General features: G+C 35.0%; 1 protein-coding gene across 6 annotated transcripts in view; it reads right to left on the bottom strand.

The window, feature by feature from the left end:
* Window positions 1–903: 903 nt before the first annotated feature.
* The window catches only part of LOC145010856 (kinesin-like protein KIN-14K), a 28,194-nt gene continuing 11,044 nt past the window's right edge, over window positions 904–18,053 (bottom strand). Inside the window, exons 21-26 of one of the 6 annotated variants that reach the window (XM_078969417.1) lie at window positions 5,389–5,552; window positions 4,606–4,909; window positions 4,447–4,522; window positions 1,683–1,753; window positions 1,386–1,452; window positions 904–1,269 (exon numbers count right to left, since the gene is read on the bottom strand). In XM_078969417.1, coding sequence (XP_078825543.1) covers window positions 1,424–1,452; window positions 1,683–1,753; window positions 4,447–4,522; window positions 4,606–4,909; window positions 5,389–5,552 — 644 coding nt within the window. In that variant the 3' untranslated portion in view covers window positions 904–1,269; window positions 1,386–1,423. Of the gene's footprint in view, window positions 1,270–1,385; window positions 1,586–1,682; window positions 1,754–4,446; window positions 4,523–4,605; window positions 4,910–5,388; window positions 5,553–12,567; window positions 12,736–18,053 lie in introns of those variants that run through there. The other 5 variants (XR_013663918.1, XR_013663919.1, XM_078969416.1 and 2 more) reach the window with 5 other exon arrangements.

Genomic DNA, 18,053 nt, shown 5'->3' with positions numbered 1-18,053 from the left:
CTTGGCTTTGAACTTTGTAACATTATTTAAGTTAAAAAATAACTAATTTATTGCATTTTTACTTTTATGTATGAGTCGATATAAATTAGAAATGCTTAACGGTTTCAGACTAAATTTAGAACTTTTTTTTATATGTCATTTTAAATTTAGGTTTGCCTATGTTTCGAAGTATTTTTTTTCATGCTTATTTTTAATTATTTCATTTGGTGTGGCTTTGGTCCCTTTGGTCGGGACTATTGTTCTACTGGTACCGAAAAACTTCCTCTTTTTAAATCCATTATTGCTGCCCCAATGTGCAGCGGGTAAAATCCTTGTTATAACTAAAAATTAAAAAACATATTATATAGTTTAGATAACATATTGCTATCATCGATAAATAAAATATATGTACATTGTTTCTATAAGTAAAACATGTAAGTATATAGTTAAATAACTCTAATTTCAATAGAAATAAAAAAAATATATCATCAATGTAAAGACACGAGGAACACTTGCGAGTAGGGTTGTAAACGAATCAAACGAACACGAACAAGGTCTTGTTCATGTTTGTTCGTTTAAGTTAGGCGAACAACAAACGAACATGAACTAGATAAACGAAAGAGATTTTCTTGTTCATGTTCGTTCGTTTAACAAATTACCTTGTTCATGTTTGTTCGTTTATGTTCGTCAACATGCTAAACGAACATAAACGAACAAACATAAATGAACAATAATAAAAAAAAACACAATTGAACATAGATGAACATACAATATAGCAATATAATAAAAAAAATTGAATATAAATGCATATAAATAAACTTAAACGAACGAACATAAACAAACATCATATACGGACATTCACAAACATAAATGAACGAATGAGATCATTGTTCATGTTCGTTCATTTAATTAAACAAACGATAATTTTTGTTTATGTTCTTTCATTTATTAAATAAACCAACATAAACGAACTTCCCGCTGAACAGTTCACGAACTTCCTACTTGCGAGTATACACGATATATGATGGATTTACGAAGTCAAAACTAAAAGAAGTCACATGACACTAGAAAACCATATTGTAGAGTTTTCTTGTGTTAGGAACAAACAGACACCTAAAATGCCAATTAAGGGAATCTTTAAAAAGATAACAAGACAAAGGTTAAAAGAAAAACAAAAGGGAAAGATGTGTACAATAAGTATGAAGAGTTATATTTACTATCTATTTTATCACCATCTCTTGGAGGAACTTTTGCCGGTCAAACTGCTACCACTTGGTGATTTGAACAGGCCTGTAAGCAAATTGATTTACTTATTTGGCATGTATTAGAGTCGTACCGATATGAATAGGAAAAAGATTGCAATTTTTTGTTCCAATAAAATAAATGGAACAAGATGAGACAAGAACCTGCTCCGAATTTCTTGTGTGTGCAAAAGATGTTAATTCTATAATATCCTCATCATTATAAATATCCCTAGTAAGAATGTATGTTCCACGTCAGTCCCATTCCCTATAACAAATGTGACCTCAAGGTTGCATTTTTTACACTGGGCTGGATAAGATTCGTAGGCCTATTTTCAATGATGGAATAAGAAGCGCATTCATATCTTTTTTGCACATATGAGATCAAGAACCACAATCACGAGTGTATTACAAGTAAAAAGGCGAGTAATGAATAACCAACATAAAACCAGAATCAAGTACCTTTTGTAGCTTTAGGAAGGTCCTTTGATATCTTTGACAGTGGGCGAGAACTCTTGGCGCCTGATTTTGGCCTACAATTCCATTTTTAATATTAGTGTTCTAGCAAAACACAAACTTATCAATAATTTAAACATGGGGAATCTATACAAGCTATCAAGATGGACTTAATTCATGTTAGTCAAGTAATAATAGATCATACATATAAAGATCTCGCAATGCGGAAAGACTTATTACGTATCCTAATCTATTCATTTTATTGCTTAAATTTATAAAACTACAATAACATAATTTTTTGAACTATGTTAGGTTTGTCTCGTTATCTTGAAGTGGTATGCGTAGTAAAAGTAAAATGTTTGAGTTGTCTATTCCCGAAAAATGAGTATAGTTAATAATGAGATCTACTTTTTTTTTTTCTAGCAATTCCTTTTCTAATATGAAATCATAATAATTGATTTTGTTTTGTCTATTCCATCTATTCTTCTCATGCGAATACTCGTAACAACTAAAATTCCTTACATTTTTCTTTATTATTCCTCATGTACATAATCATCATACAACTGGTTCGTTTCAAATATTTTAGGAACCGACTGAGTCTATCAAATTTAGCTAGGGTACATATCTATGATCACCCTATATATATATATATATATATATATATATATATATATATATATATATATATATATATATATATATATATATATATATATATATATACACACACATATAAACACACATAGTTGTCAATAGCGACGATAGCGGTCGCTATAGGGAATAGCATAGCGTATAGGTATATAATCGCTATCGAGTGCACAACGACAAATAGTGAGGCAAAGAGCAACATTAGGGGTTTTTTTCATTTTTTTTTCACCTTTTTAAGGGATAAATCATAATAAAAGCGATAATGGTTGAAGTTTTGAACGTTTTTAGGTAGTTTAATGGTTTGTTTTCTATAGATCAAGCCTATAATAGGGGAAACCCTTAGACAATAGAAACAAACACGAAGAAACTATAGATCAAGCCTATAACAGGGGAAATCGATGATATCATGGCGAAAGGGGAGAAGTGGATATAAGGTATGGGATGTGGGTGTCAACTTCGATTTTGTTTTCAGAGAGGCATATTAAAGAGGTGCGATCGAGTCCTCCATCTTCTTTCACTCTTATTCATCGGCATCATGGTGACATCGATTCAGATGGACCAGATGATGATGATCGCTGTTCTTCCTACTTTACAGGGCGTCAATTTGATTTTTGGGATTTTTATGGTTTGTTTTTGGGATTATCATCAGGTTTTGTTTTTGGGATATTCATTATGTTTCTAGAACCCTAAGTAATTGATTTCAATAAGCTGAAAAAAGAGATGTTGAAAATTAAAACAAAGATTGTATTTCTTATGTAATAAATGGTCGAATATCTTTGTTTTCTAGGGTAAATCAACACTAATCCATTTTTGTAAGAGTAAAAATGCTGGAAATAAGGAGCATATACTCATTCTTGAACCATACATCAAAAGTGGAGAGATTTATGGTGTTGCAGATTTTGGTGCTTGTGTTTATAAGAGAGAGAGAGAGAGAGAGAGAGAGAGAGAGAGAGAGAGAGAGAGAGAGAGACCTTTTATATAGTTAATTATGTTTATTTTTTTAGAAAAAATACAAGGAAACATCATAAATGGTCTTGTGGTTGTGAAATGACGAAAATACTCTTCAGTTAACGGACAAACTTAACGGAGTTAGCAAAAAGGACCAAACATCAAAAGTTTTGAAAACACAGGGACCATCTATGAGGTTTTTAAACCACGGGGACTAAACTTTAGATTTTGGGTAACCACAGGGACCATTTATGATGTTTTTTCTTTATAATAACTATAGTATTTGAACATAATAAATATTTTTAATTTTTTTATGCCTATCCCTAAATACGAAATAGCATTTGCTATTTCATCGCTATCGCTACATAGCATATAGGTAGCTCGTATCACCGTTATTCGCTATCGATAAGTATGCACACACACACACAAAAGTTCTTTTGAAAACTTAAAGATTTGCAAGAAGTCGAGAACTAATCCACTTATTATTTTACAAAACCAAGACCACCAATATTCTCCAAATGCTGCATCTAAGAGGGATCAATGCTTAATAAAAAGGTTTTATGATTTTTTTTTGTTGAAATATGCATATATGCACATGTAAATATGCATTCATGCATATTTATGTCTTTTTTTTTTTTTTTTTTTTTTTTTTTTTGACATTTTCAAGTTATGATTCTCTTAAACAATGGTATTAGAGTCCGTTGTTATGTTGGTTTGAAAAATATTGATTTTTTTTTTTTTTGACATTTTCAAGTTATGATTCTTTTAAACAATGTTATTAGAGTCCGTTGTTATGTTGGTTTGAAAAATATTGAAAAGAACACACACACACACACACACACACACATATATATATATATATATATATATATATATATATATATATATATATATATATATATATATGAGCATTCAAATGTTCATACATGAACATTTTAATAAAAAAGTCTGTCAAATCTGTTTATTTTAGGCTAGATTTTGCTTAGACGTACTATTTGAAGACTACTGGTGGTCTTGGTTTTGAAAAATGATAGAGTGGATTAGAAGTTCTGGAGTTCTCGTAAAATTTTAAGCCCTCTCTCTCTCTCTCTCTCTATATATATATATATATATATATATATATATATATATATATATATATATATATATATATTTGATGTGTATAGAATCTTACTTGTTTGAGGTGTGGGATGATTTTGAACCTTCACTTGAGGGGCTGCTGTCAGCAGAAGCGGAGTAAATATCAAGGTCTGTTTCCGACAGAAAGACAAGTATCAGCAGCGCCAAATCGAAATCCTTAAATCTGAGGAGCATCATTCTGAAAAATTCTGACCTTCGGCGGCATGACTAATTGAGTGCCGGAAGGAGCCATCTCTTCGAGTGGTAGGGGGTTTATAGGCGGTGCCGTCCAGTGACCTACGGCTATTTTCGGATCGGTTTACCTTTGCAGTACCAACAGAAGAAGACTTTACGTTGCTGTTGCGTGGAGAAGCTCCACCTTTGGAACTCGGAGTTGGGGGAGATGACCCGTACTTCGATGAACGTTTATCGCCGCCTGTATTTTTCTTATCTTTAACACCTTGTAGTCGCTCAATCTCCTCATCTTTTTTTGCAATTGTGTATTTTAGAGAACTCACCTGTTTATTGAGTCAACCCAAAAACCAAATTCAGATAACAATAACGCTAATAGTACTGTAAATGATTATAACTCTTACCTTTTATGCTTATGCAACAGATTTCTGAGATAGAAAAAATAATAATAAATAAAGAACAAAATATTAAGACACTTTACATTGAAAAATATCTACCCACTTATAGCAGTAAAAATTGTTTTGTATGTGAATGATATTATGATAATGAGATGATTGTTCAGAGTACCGTACTTAAATAGGAAGAAATATAAACATGATGCCATAATAAACAAAATGATGAAAGTATGTTGTTATTTCTTGTATATAGTCATATTGGCAAAGAACGAGCATGTACAACACAATGGATTCTTGCATTGATTTACATTGTTGTCATCGAGCAATATGTATGTCCATAAATTTGAGGAGAAAAAGAAAAATTAGATATAAATGCATGAAATTTTCCATTAAACATTTGCATAAAATACCTGTTCCATTAATTCCTTGATGTTACTGCCCTCTTTGCAACTCCGAGCGGGGCCCAACTCCACTCCGGAAACCCGTTCAGCAAACTTTAATGTACTCAAACTTTCACTATAGCAAGGCACTTCTGGATTTAGCTGCACTAACATAAGTGTCTTTGCTTGACCACCTACAATCGAAATCAAGGAGTACAAAAACATTTAAGACACATAACTGCAAATGAGAAGTTAGGGGTTGTTGTTTTTTGACTTAATGGGAACAAAACTTAGGATAGTAAATGACAATTTTATGAATAAAGTGTTGTTTGAACAAAAACTGTTACTTGCCGTTTTAACGGGATGATAGTAAATGACTTGTACCAATATGTCTAAAAAATGAATAATATGTATAAAAAATGAATTCGATTGAGAACATATGAAAACATATGAAAACATATTCAACATATGAACAGGATAAAAACATCAAACATGATGGATACAAATCTCATAATATGCCACCCAAAATGTGTTTTCCTTGCATACTATCCATTGTATGTGTTGAATTTATCATTATAACGATTTTCTTATGTGATCGGACAATTCAATTTAATCAATAGATTCTCCACCATAGATCGGTATTTTAGTCAAGTAAAAGATGTATAGATTGCTTAGGGGCATTGTTTCTTTTTGACTTAATAGACATAATGGGGGCCCGAATTAATCTGTGAGTTGTATATACTCGTCTATGTTTGGCTTAACGCCAAAAGATCAACTTAATATCAGGAGCAAGAGGACATTCCCATTTTATCCTAACCAAACTTTCCCTCATTTATTTTTCCTTCATTTTCCCTAAATTTGCCAGCATTATCTCAAATATCTTTTATATATCATCTATCCATAGATAGAAGTAATGTGGGTTTATAATTCTTGTTGCAATTGATATAAACATGGAGATCGTAATACCCAATATTTTCACTCTTTAGCTAGTGCAAGACGGAAGAGAAATAGGATTATAAAGCTTCATAATGGGGAATGGTCATATGACTCCAAGGAAATCATGGAAATAGGTATAAAGTGATTCGATACTCTTTACACGGATGAAAGCGATCGGGATGTGAACTTCTCTTTTGGATGCACCTATCCATGTGTTGATTAGCACTTGTTAGTTTGCGTTGGGAGGGGAAATCAAGTAAGCTCTTTTCTCAAAGCCCCGATTGAATCACACTTAATGGGAAAAAAGAACATGCAAATGTTTTATCTCTATCCCTCACATTGAAAGCTCTACCATAATAGTTCTTGCAAATGGCATTAGAAAGAGAGAGGTCTTGAAATACCCAAATTTTGTATCCAACATATATCCGAATTTTGGTAGATATTTGTAAAGTGAAAAGTATAAAAGTCTCTCTCTCTCTCTCTCTCTCTCTCTCTCTCTCTCTCTCTCTCTCTCTCTCTCTCCCTCCCTCCCTCCCTCCCTCCCTCCCTCCCCAAGTCAGAGATTTATTCTTAGAGATAGAGAAAGTGTAAATAGACAAACCCTTGTATCTATATATGATTATGTACGATGAGAAGGATCGACAATTTTGATCGAGCATAATCTATTATGGTATCAGAGCAATCGTGATGTCCCTCTCACAACCTCCCTACAAACCCTAAACGCCGCAAGAACCTTCTTCCTCTAGTCGGCAATCCTTCTTTGTCTCTATTCATCTCTTTATCCTTTTTTTTCTCTACCATGGAGAAATTACACCCTGCTGTAACAGTCACCAACACCAAGAATTTTATTCCAATCATTCTAGAGATGGAAAACGCTCAATACGCGTCATGGGCAGAACTATTCAAAATTTACTGTCAGGCATTTCAAGCAACCGATCACATCCTTGCAAACGAGGCGCCAAATCCGGAAAAGCCAGCCTCCAGAACAGATGCCGCCAAAGACAAAACAACCACATCGACACCCGACTCTTCTTGGTCAACAGTAGATGCTATAGTACTCCAATGGATTTATGCCTTCATGGTACAATTTCTACTGACTTACTTCACACCATTCTCAAGCCAGGTTCCACAGCTACTCAAGCATGGACAACCCTAGCCAATATATTTCAGGATAATGCTAACTCCATAGCTCTCTTCCTTCAAACCAAATTGAAAAATACAAAACTAGCATCATTTCCAAACATGAGTGCTTACTGTCAAGAAATTAAAGTATTGGCAGATTAATTAGCCAATATCAATGCCCCTGTTCTCCATCTCATTGCCGAACTCACAGACGAGTTTGATGGAGTAGCAACTTTTATTCAACAGAAAGACCCTCTTCTAGATTTCTATACATCCCGGTCCAAACTTATTATGGAAGAGGCCAGAAAAGCAAATTAGATCAGCCCCAACACATCATTCTTAGTTGCTGCCATACCCACTGCTACCGCCATCGGACAACATCCAACTGCTACTGCTCTTCACACCGCTGTTGGATACTCTCCGTCATAGCAACCTACTTCCGATAATCGGCATAACCACCAGCATGGCAGAGGATATTCTGAATCCACACCTCGTGGATGTGGTAGGGGCGTCCGTGGTCAAGGTTGCGGACGTGGTCAAGGTCGAAGTGGCAACTTTCATGGTCATCATTTTTATTCACAGCAGTGAATTCTAATCCATATCAAAATTGGCAGCAATGGTTTCCTCTACCATGCCCCTATCCAACCACACCTCCTTCTCGTCCTCTACGCCCTGGTACACCGGGCTCGGGTATTCTTGGTGCTCCTCCTGCTCATGCATATGCTACTTCCGAAAGTTATTATATGACCACCAACATTGAGCAAGCCTTGCACACTATGACCTTGAACCCAGATCAAAACTGATATCTCGACACCGGGGCTACGAATCACATGACTCATTCAATAGGTACACTCTCCTCTTATATCAATAATAGCTTTCCAAACCATATTGTTGTTGGAAACGGTTTCAAAATACCTATCAACGGGACGGGACACAAGACACTTTCCCCACCTATTCCACCTTTCAAAATAAACAATGCTCTCGTTGCTCCGCACCTTATTAAAAACCTTTTATCCGTTCGTCGCCTTACAACAAATAATCATATTGCCATTGAATTTGACCATTTTGGTTTTTTTGTGAAGGACTTATAGACCAAGATTCCTATCCTCCGATGTGATAGCACCAGAGACCTCTACCCGCTTTCTCTACCAACAGCTCGTACCCGTCCTTCCACTTTTGTAGCTCTTCCTCAAGACTTATGGCATCGACATCTAGGCCATTATGGCGTTTCTTTATTACGTATTTTGAATAAACATAAGTTTATTTCTGTTTCTAAATTTTCAGATTCAAAAATATGTCAATCTTGTGTTTTTGGGAAACATATTAAATTGCCATTTAACGATTCGTTTTCTACGACAATGCTCCCGTTTGATATTATACACAGTGATTTGTGGACCTCCCCAATTCTTAGCTAGGGTGGTCATAGATATTATATATTGTTTCTTGATGATTATAAAATTTTTTGTGGACATATCCTATTACAAATAAATTATCTGTCTTCTCTATTTTTTCTTCTTTTCACCGTCTCATCAAAACACAATTCAATCGCGATATCAAAACTTTTCAATGTGATAATGGAACGGAATACAATAACAAAAGGTTTCATGAGTTTTGTACCACAAATGGCATGTTATTTCGTTTCTCTTGTCCACACACTTCCTCTCAAAACGGTAAGGCCAAACGCAAAATTCGGTCTATTAATAACATCCTTCGTACTCTTCTCACTCATGCTTCCGTCCCTCCCACCTTTTGGCATCATGCTTTACAAATGACTACTTACATCTTGAATATCCTTCCAAGCTCCAAACAAAATCAAACACCCACCTCACTCCTTTATCACAAACACCCCTCCTATTCTCATCTTCGTACATTCGGTTGTCTTTGTTACCCACTCCTTCCTTCTTCTATCTACAAACTTCAAAACCGGTCAATTCCACATGTTTTTCTAGGGTATCCCTCAAATCATAGAGGGTACAAATGCTATGATTTATCTTCCCGTAAAGTACTTCTCTCTCATTATGTAATCTTTGAAGAAAATGTTTTCCCCTTCCAATCTATCCACTCTGCTCCTCCAAAATATGATTTCCTCCACTCTCAAATTTCCTCCGACCCTCGCCCTTCTTTGTGGGAATCAGTCGCTCCTACCACTACCACCCATACTCCTCTTTCGACAAACTCAAGCCCAACTCCTTCCCCTTCCCCTCTTAGTCCTACACTAATTCCCTCGTTACAAATTTTGGTTCGATCACTCCTCCACACTTTACTACCATCCCCCTATCCTCAACCAATCAGTCAAAACCAACAACAATAGCCTCTCCCTCACTTCAAACTTATAGCCTACGCCCTAAACAAGCACAGCCTACTCCACCCTCAACCAACTCTACACCTCCTTCAGCCAACCCCCCACCACCATTAGCCCGCACAATGACAACACGTAGTATGATAGGCATTACTAAAACCAAGCTTCCCTTTAATCTAAACACCACTTCCACCACCACTTTTAAACTGGTACCGTGCAACACATTACGCAGACAGATGAGTTTAATGCTCTTATTGACAATAAGACATGAGAGCTTGTACCCCGACAACATGACATGAATCTAATTCGATGTGTAGATATTCAAACATAAAACTAAATCGGATGGCTCACTTGAACGCTAAGCACGTCTAGTTCGTGATAGCAGGTCTCAACAAATTGGGGTGGATTGTCATGAAACGTTTAGTCTAGTAGTAAAGCCCGCTACCATCCGTACGGTACTTAGCATTGCTTTATTTAATAGGTGGGAGATTAATCAACTCGATGTAAAGAATGCATTTCTCCATGGCTATTTATCTGAGACAGTGTATATGCATCAACCGTTAGGTTTTCGTGATTCCTGTTTTCCACATCATGTGTGTCGACTGAAAAAGTTTCTATACGGGCTCAAACAGATGCCGAGGGTTTGGTACCAACGGTTCAAAGATTATGTAACCACCTTGGGTTTTCACCACAACTCATGTGACCATTCTCTGTTTATTTATCGTATATATCGCAACGGGCAGGAGACAGCCTATCTACTTCTTTATGTAGATGATATTATTCTCACCACTTCCTCTCCGAAACTAAAGGCGTATCTTATGTCTTGTCTCTCTTCCGAGTTTGCAATGAAAGATCTCGGCCCTCTCAGTTATTTTCTTAGCATCTCTGTCAGCCGAGATCATCCACCTGTTTCTCTCACAATAGAAATATGCCCCAGATATTTTAGTGCATGCAAAAATGACCGACTGTAATCCTGTTCATACTCCGGTTGATACATCCGGTAAGCTCAGTTCGACTGGTGGGGAGCTTCTATGATGTGCAACAAGTGTGCATGCACATACATGCCCCGCGTACCTCACTTCAAGGAACTAAAATGAATTCTTCATTACATTAAGGGTACGTTATCGATGCATCTTCATATGCGATGCAACCCACACAATTCTCTTATCTCCTACACTGATGCAGATTGGGCCGGTTGTCCTGACACTAGACGTTCGACATTCGGATATTGTGTATATCTTGGCGATAATCTTATTTCTTGGTCCTCGAAAAGAAAATCTACGATATCTCGTTCAAGTGTGGAGACAGAATACCATGGGGTTGCACACGTTGTAGCCGAAGTCTATTGGATTCACAATCTCCTCTTGGAGCTGGGCCGACCTCCCACTCGCACTTCTATTTTTTACTATGACAATGTGAGTGCCATTTACATGACATGGAATCCTATTCAACACCAACGAACGAAGCATATCGAGATTGACATCCATTTTGTGCGTGAAAAAGTTCTAAGAGGCCAGATTCGTATTATACATGTACCTTCTAGGTACCAGTTAGCAGATATATTCACCAAGGACTTGCCACGATTTCTATTCACTAATTTCCACAGTAGTCTAAGCATCTAAGAACCTCCTCCTTAGACTGAGGGGGTATATTAGAATAGAAGAGGAATCGTATAGTTTATATTTTATAAGGTGCAAAAGTGTAAATAGACAAACCCTTGTATCTATATATAATCATGTACAATGAGAAGGATCGGCAATTTTGATTGAGCTCTCTCTCTCTCTCTATCTCTATCTCTCTCTCTCCAAGTTAGAGATTTATTCTTAGAGAGATAAAGTGTATTTTTTTTCTAGAGATTGAGTGTTAAATCTCTCCAACATCCAAGAATTAATGTTGTAGAACTTGTAGAGAAGAACAACTTTTATGAACACCACTCCTATTTTTTCATGGCGGAAAAGTTGAAGGATGAATGTGTGTGGCAACTGAATCATTTTGAGAATTTATTGTAGCATATCTAATGATATAGGAACATTTATTAGCTTCATTTTGAGAATACATTCCTAAATCATTTGATAAATCATTTCGGGTTTTAGCTTCATTTGAGGGATATATGTATTTATATACCAAAGTATGTTGCATGAAGTATTGGAACCCTAAATATTTAGAAGTAAGGTTTTAGTGAATAAAGGTCGGTCCCATTTCGTATGATAGTGTACATCGAAGCATACCTTATCTATCGTTTTCTTGGTGTAAGACTAAATACTTGAAAGTTCCCAAAGCAAATGGTTGTGTACGGATTAGGTTAAGGATTATCAAGAACTTCCTAATTCTTGATTATAACAGAGAGTGTTTACAAGATAGATATACAATGACTGTTTGTAATTAGAATACATGCAAAATCTTACTAAGAGTTCATTATTTATAGCACATGTTTTATAGACTTATATCAGTACAACCATAAAATAGGAGAGTAACATGTGTGTTTTTGATGAAAACCAAAGTGTTTGATCTTCAAAGTTTCATTTTTCCAAAACTCTCAACAAGTATCTAGACTTCTCTAGAATCAATCTCTCTCCGGAATTCTTCTTGTTCTAGAAAATTATGCATGTAGAAAGGACTACTTTTCGTCTTTATGTTTTATCGAAGATCACTTTTTATGATCTTAATTCTTACAATACCGATGAAAAAGTTGTTGAGAAGAGCAAACACCATGATTAAGGTGCTCAGGACTTACTCAAGTGGGGATGACTAATAAAATGTGTATTGTTGGCAAGCATAATTATACGTGCATAACATATTTTTAAAGAATATTTGTGAAGCATATTCGTAAAGCATTTGTAAAGTTTAACCACTATATTTCCATGTGCATTAAATAAAGATAGAAAAAAAGCTATGCAACCAGCATGAACATGAAATTTGCATCGATTGATCCATTGCATGGGATGAAGTAGGTTGTGCTCACTTTGCGGTTAAGTTTCCAAGCCTAGTAAATCGGTGATTATAGATTGGACCTTTCCAGCCTATAGGAAAATATGATAGGAGTAAAAATTTTTGTTGTTGTATAAATTGTTAAAGCATTTTATATATATATATATATATATATATATATATATATATATATATATATATATATATATATATATATATATATATATATATAGTAAAGTAATGTTGTTTGAGATTTCAAGAAAGAAATGAAGGATTCCTCGAAATATTATCTGTTATTGAGTGTTTATTTCAATTCTCAGGGAATTTCAAGAGCATTAGACATTTATTGGTGATTTAACATTTGCACATGACTACACGACACATGCTTTGTGTTGGTGAGTTTGATGTCACCAGGTCATTTTGTGTAATTCTAACTTACATGTGAGGTAAGGGGCTTCGTAATTTCTACTTTAATATATGTTTGGGTGTGTGTGAAGTGCATGCATGCATACGATCGAATTACAAGCTGGTTCGACGACAAGTCGGGGATCCGAGGGATTATCTTATGCTGAATTTCTTGTAACCCGGTCATAGGGTAGAAATATCATTTCAAAAAGTGTTTACATGATCCAAAAGGTATCCAGATCTCCACTATAAACCCTACCCAATTTCTAACACTTTGAGCGCTATTTTCAAACCGCTTCTAATGAGTCACTTATTATCCATTATGGAGCGCTTTTTGTTACAAAAGAAGATCCAAGGTGTAGGGGTAAATCTGTTTAGGGATTCATTTCAAATACAATAGACATTCCGGTTTATACTGTAGTATTTCTACCTTTTGTTTTGAGTTTATTGCCTTTATATTTGTAACTATAAGCACTTTTAGAAGAAGCAACAAATAATTTCACAGCAAACTTAAAACGTATTATATTTTCGGTAATTAAAAAAAAACATTATAACTTGTTTTTCAGAATAAAAACACCCCAACAGACAGTGTTGGGACCAACATCAATAGCAACCACAATTGCTACGCATGATGAGTGACCAGAAATATTTCTAATATGCGCTTTTAAAGGTCGCAACAGATAATGTTCTTTTATCTCACAGCATTGAACCTGAGATTCTTGATTGAATCTGCACACCAACTTGTTGAAAAGATCACAGATGCTCAAAAAGTGAGAGTGGATGCTTAGATGTATTCTGATTTTTTAATGTTGAAGTTATGTATTGAATGAGTTGGTTGATGGGTTGTATAACATATATTGCAAAGCATCACTGACAAAATGGCATAGGAAGATTCACGGAATGGGTGTACAGAGGTTCCTTGGTGCCATATGGTTTGGTTCGGCCAAAGTATCCACTGTCAATCTTTTGTTTTATTGATTGTGAATAAAGAGAAGCTAAAATGCAATATAGACTAAAGTTTCGGAGCACCATGTGAAGTTAACATCTGTGTTATAAAAGTCAACAAGACCCTCATCACCATCTCTTTTCTAATGTACTTACTGATACATCTATGACACAACATTGTCAAGAAGGCAGACTTGCAAAATATATTCTGTGTTTGGCAAAACATCATGGCTGGTTTTAAGAACTCAACCAAAGATAAGACTCTTAAATCCATTTTTAAGCGATTAATGCTGACATGGGTTGTCTACCATATGAGGATGTAGAGGGATGACGTTCTTTTAGAGATGGGAGAAGAAACACTACAAATGTGGTTAAGGTCAATCAACAATTACTAACACACAGTGTGATGTCTGGAATACATTCCAAAACAACCGAAGCAAGTGTATGCATACATTGGGATAGCCAATCAATAATTACTAACACACAGTGTGATGTATAATATTAACTTCCGACAAATTTTAGTAAACATAGTACCATCAGACAACTAATCTCAACTTGAATTATCAATGTTGACCATGTGATGTCAAAGGATAATATTGTGGATGCGCTTAAAAAGGCTCAAGCAAAGAGTTAGTAAGTTGACTAAAGGAATGGGACTAAAGACCTTGATTGTATTATGCAAATGAAGGAAACCTAACCTAACTAACTGGAGATCCTCTAGACAATGGTACTTGCAGTTTGATAGCCTCATGCAATTAAGTGGTTACAGGAGATGTGAGATGGACCATTGTTGTCATCTGAAAAAGTCCGACCTCCCAATACATCATTCTTTTATTATATGTTGATGACATGTGAGATGGTACCACTTTATCAAGAAGTGATAAATGATGAGACTCTAAACTTGAACAAAATCCTTAGTATGAAGAAACCAACATACATGTTTAACAATGTGGTGACTATAGAGATATTAGAACAGTATATGGCTTCAATTGGCCTTCATGGTACTTTAAGAGAAGGTGCAAACTAAATAGAGCGATTAGGGTTACAGAGTTTAAGTTTGGATGTCAGCATATTGGTTCATCTACCTCTACGCAAGAGATTATTGAGTTGTAGAGTCCGATCACCTTTTTTTTTAACCCTATAGCCGATAGGCAGACCAAGAAATAGACAACGCCCCAAGAAGAATTTTTTCGTGGGCTAGTTCTTATATCATATTTGTCGTCAAATTCGTCATGGGCCATTTTTTGTCATCAAAATTTTCTTTTCTTGGCCTTATTGGTAATTATAGGTCAACTTAATATACACTTTGAATTCGTGTACCTAGTGTATAAGAAAGCCATTATATATATATAACCCTCACACACACACTCTCTCTCTCTCTCTCTCTCTCTCTCTCTCTCACACACACACACACACATGTTCCTTATAGACATATCTAATCATCCTAATTGTGTGAACCATATAAAATAATTGTCTTTGTTTTCCATTTTTCATTCACTCTGTGAAATCGTGTATCATTTATTGAAGTTCTTAAACCCTAACAAGAAAATTTCCCATAGGTGGGAACGTAAACGTTTATCGGGTTTATAAACGATCCATTACCATCTAAAGGAGTGAAAGTTCAAGTGGGGTACCCCACCCATGTAAAAGGCTATAGACATAAGTTGCAAATATTCAGGAATTGTGCATGTAAGTGCACTTTTCACATACATAGTTCAACATGAGGAGCCTTTCATTTTGGTCATGATAGTTGCTAGCGTCAACCCATCGAATTGACTAGCCACTAGTTGATTTGATTGACTTGTTAAGCTGATCGACAACTGATGCAGCCGAGTTGATTGCTCAGCTACTAATATTGAATGATATAAAACCTCGTCCTATCCACTAGACTGACCGGGCAATTGATGCTAACCGGCCGAGTTGATCACTCAGCTACTACTATTGAATGATCTAGAACCTTGTCCTATCTACTAGATGTACTTCTTGAGCTTACCAAAGCTTATCGATTAACGTGTTGACTTGCAATTACGGTCTTAGATTAATTTCCACCATCAAGTATCTTTTAACACTCGTAAGTTCTTAGTAGTAATTGTCTTTTAGTTTTGATTAACAAGAACTTACTTTCTAGATTAATAGTGGCAGATTAGCTTGAATTTCACCGCTATAAATTAAGATCTACACTTATTACAACAAATATAGAAACATGGGTAACAATCATGAAATTAAGAGTGGTACACGTCAAATAAGTATCAAAAACATGTTCCCATCCCAATGACTTTTCAAACAAGTTTGGATCAAATTTCACAGTACAATCTACTTATGAGACAAACCTCAGATATTCCAGCATATGATTAAGAGAGAAGTTTGCCTATAGTCCTTTATTTAGAAGGAATTTCAAGCTAAGGATCTAGAAAATTGCCAATACTTTTTAGTCATTGAGGTTTCTAAACCTTGTAAAGAAATCTTCCTTTGTTAGGAAGAATAGGTTTTTGAAATCCTTCTCGAAATTGGTATGTTTAATTCTCATGATGCCGACTCAACAATGATTCCTATGAAAGTAAAGAAAACTTATGTATAATCATTATTTAATAATGACACATTGTACATGTATTTATACCAAAAAAATCTAATGATAATGATAACAAAGATACGTTCCTATAAATATATAATTATTTATTAAATGTATCTAAAATTTTAAAAAAATACAGATTAAAGATAAAAATATAATATTCTAATTATCGTAATTAGCTAACACTCCCTTTCAAGATTGCGCATATATATTATATGCTCTAAGCTTGTTGCATATACATTCAACCAAATGAATGACTTTGTAATCATATTTGTTAGCCAATCAATAAAGACAACGAGCACAGTCAAAATGATATCATTAAGAAGCTTTTCAAGTGATGAAGTGAATAAATTTCTATATGTTTTATTCCTTATGGAAAATGGGATTGGAGGCAATGTATAGAAACTTGGTTGACACTATGAGCTTCCTTGGAGTAACCTTACTAAACTTTAATTCTTTGAGAAATTATTGATCCTTATAACTTCACATATTACATTAGTCATTATTGGATACTTGGCCTATGTAATTAACCTTGCTACCACATTTTGTTTCTTGCTTCACAAGAAATCATATTGCCTTCCATCAATACATAAAACCATGAGGTTGGCCTTTAAGTAAAAGGACATCCATCATAATCCGCATTTGAATAACATTAAATCTCCATGAGGTTGGCCTTTAACTAATAAGAGTCACGAGGAGAATTCAAAACTGACTTGCTACACTTACAATAAATATATCCCTTGGTCTACTAGAGCCTCACCTATTCCTCGTAGGATTTTAATATTTGGATCTATGTGAAATCTACGAGACCAACTTCTTCAAGAATGTCTAGGGCATATTTATGTTGAGATATTGAAATCCCATGTTTTTTATATTAAGCAATTTCAATATCTAAGTCTTCCTATGTCCTTAGTTTGGAAATATTTTAACACAAGATCCTTTAGTTGTTGGATCTCGGTGATATTGTTTCCAATGATTACTATACCATCAACATAAACTATCAAGTAGACACAAATAACCCTGAATGTCAATAGAAGACCCAATGATTTGCCTCACTTCGTGTCACCCCAAAACATCAAGTTGTACCGAAAAGAAGGAAAGTTGTTAGAGGGCCCATGAATATATAGATATTTTCTTTTCAATTGAGTTGGATTGGTTCGTCGGTTTATGTCATCGCCTCACTCTCGTGATTAGGATGTAGTGTAATATATACTAAGCTACCTCAAAAGTGCTCCTAGAAAAGGACTTCTGTACACAAATCAAGGCGGCACTAAATAGCATGATACTTGGATGGAAGTCACGCTATAGTCAAAGGCTAACCGCAAGATATTTGCATTCTCTTTGGCGGAAATCTAGTATCTTGGAATAAATAAGAATAAAGATCTAGTTTCCTTATCTAATGTAAAATTCGAATATCAAGTTATGGCCGAAACAAGTGTGAATTGACATGGATTCGTCGTCTACCTCCATAATTGGGGAACCACACAAGTG

Source organism: Lactuca saligna, chromosome 8 (genome assembly GCF_052625555.1).
Source record: "Lactuca saligna cultivar CGN05327 chromosome 8, ASM5262555v1, whole genome shotgun sequence".
NCBI lineage: Eukaryota > Viridiplantae > Streptophyta > Magnoliopsida > Asterales > Asteraceae > Lactuca > Lactuca saligna.
The sequence above is the reverse complement of the archived record's forward strand: the minus strand, read 5'-3'. Positions and strand labels throughout refer to the sequence as shown.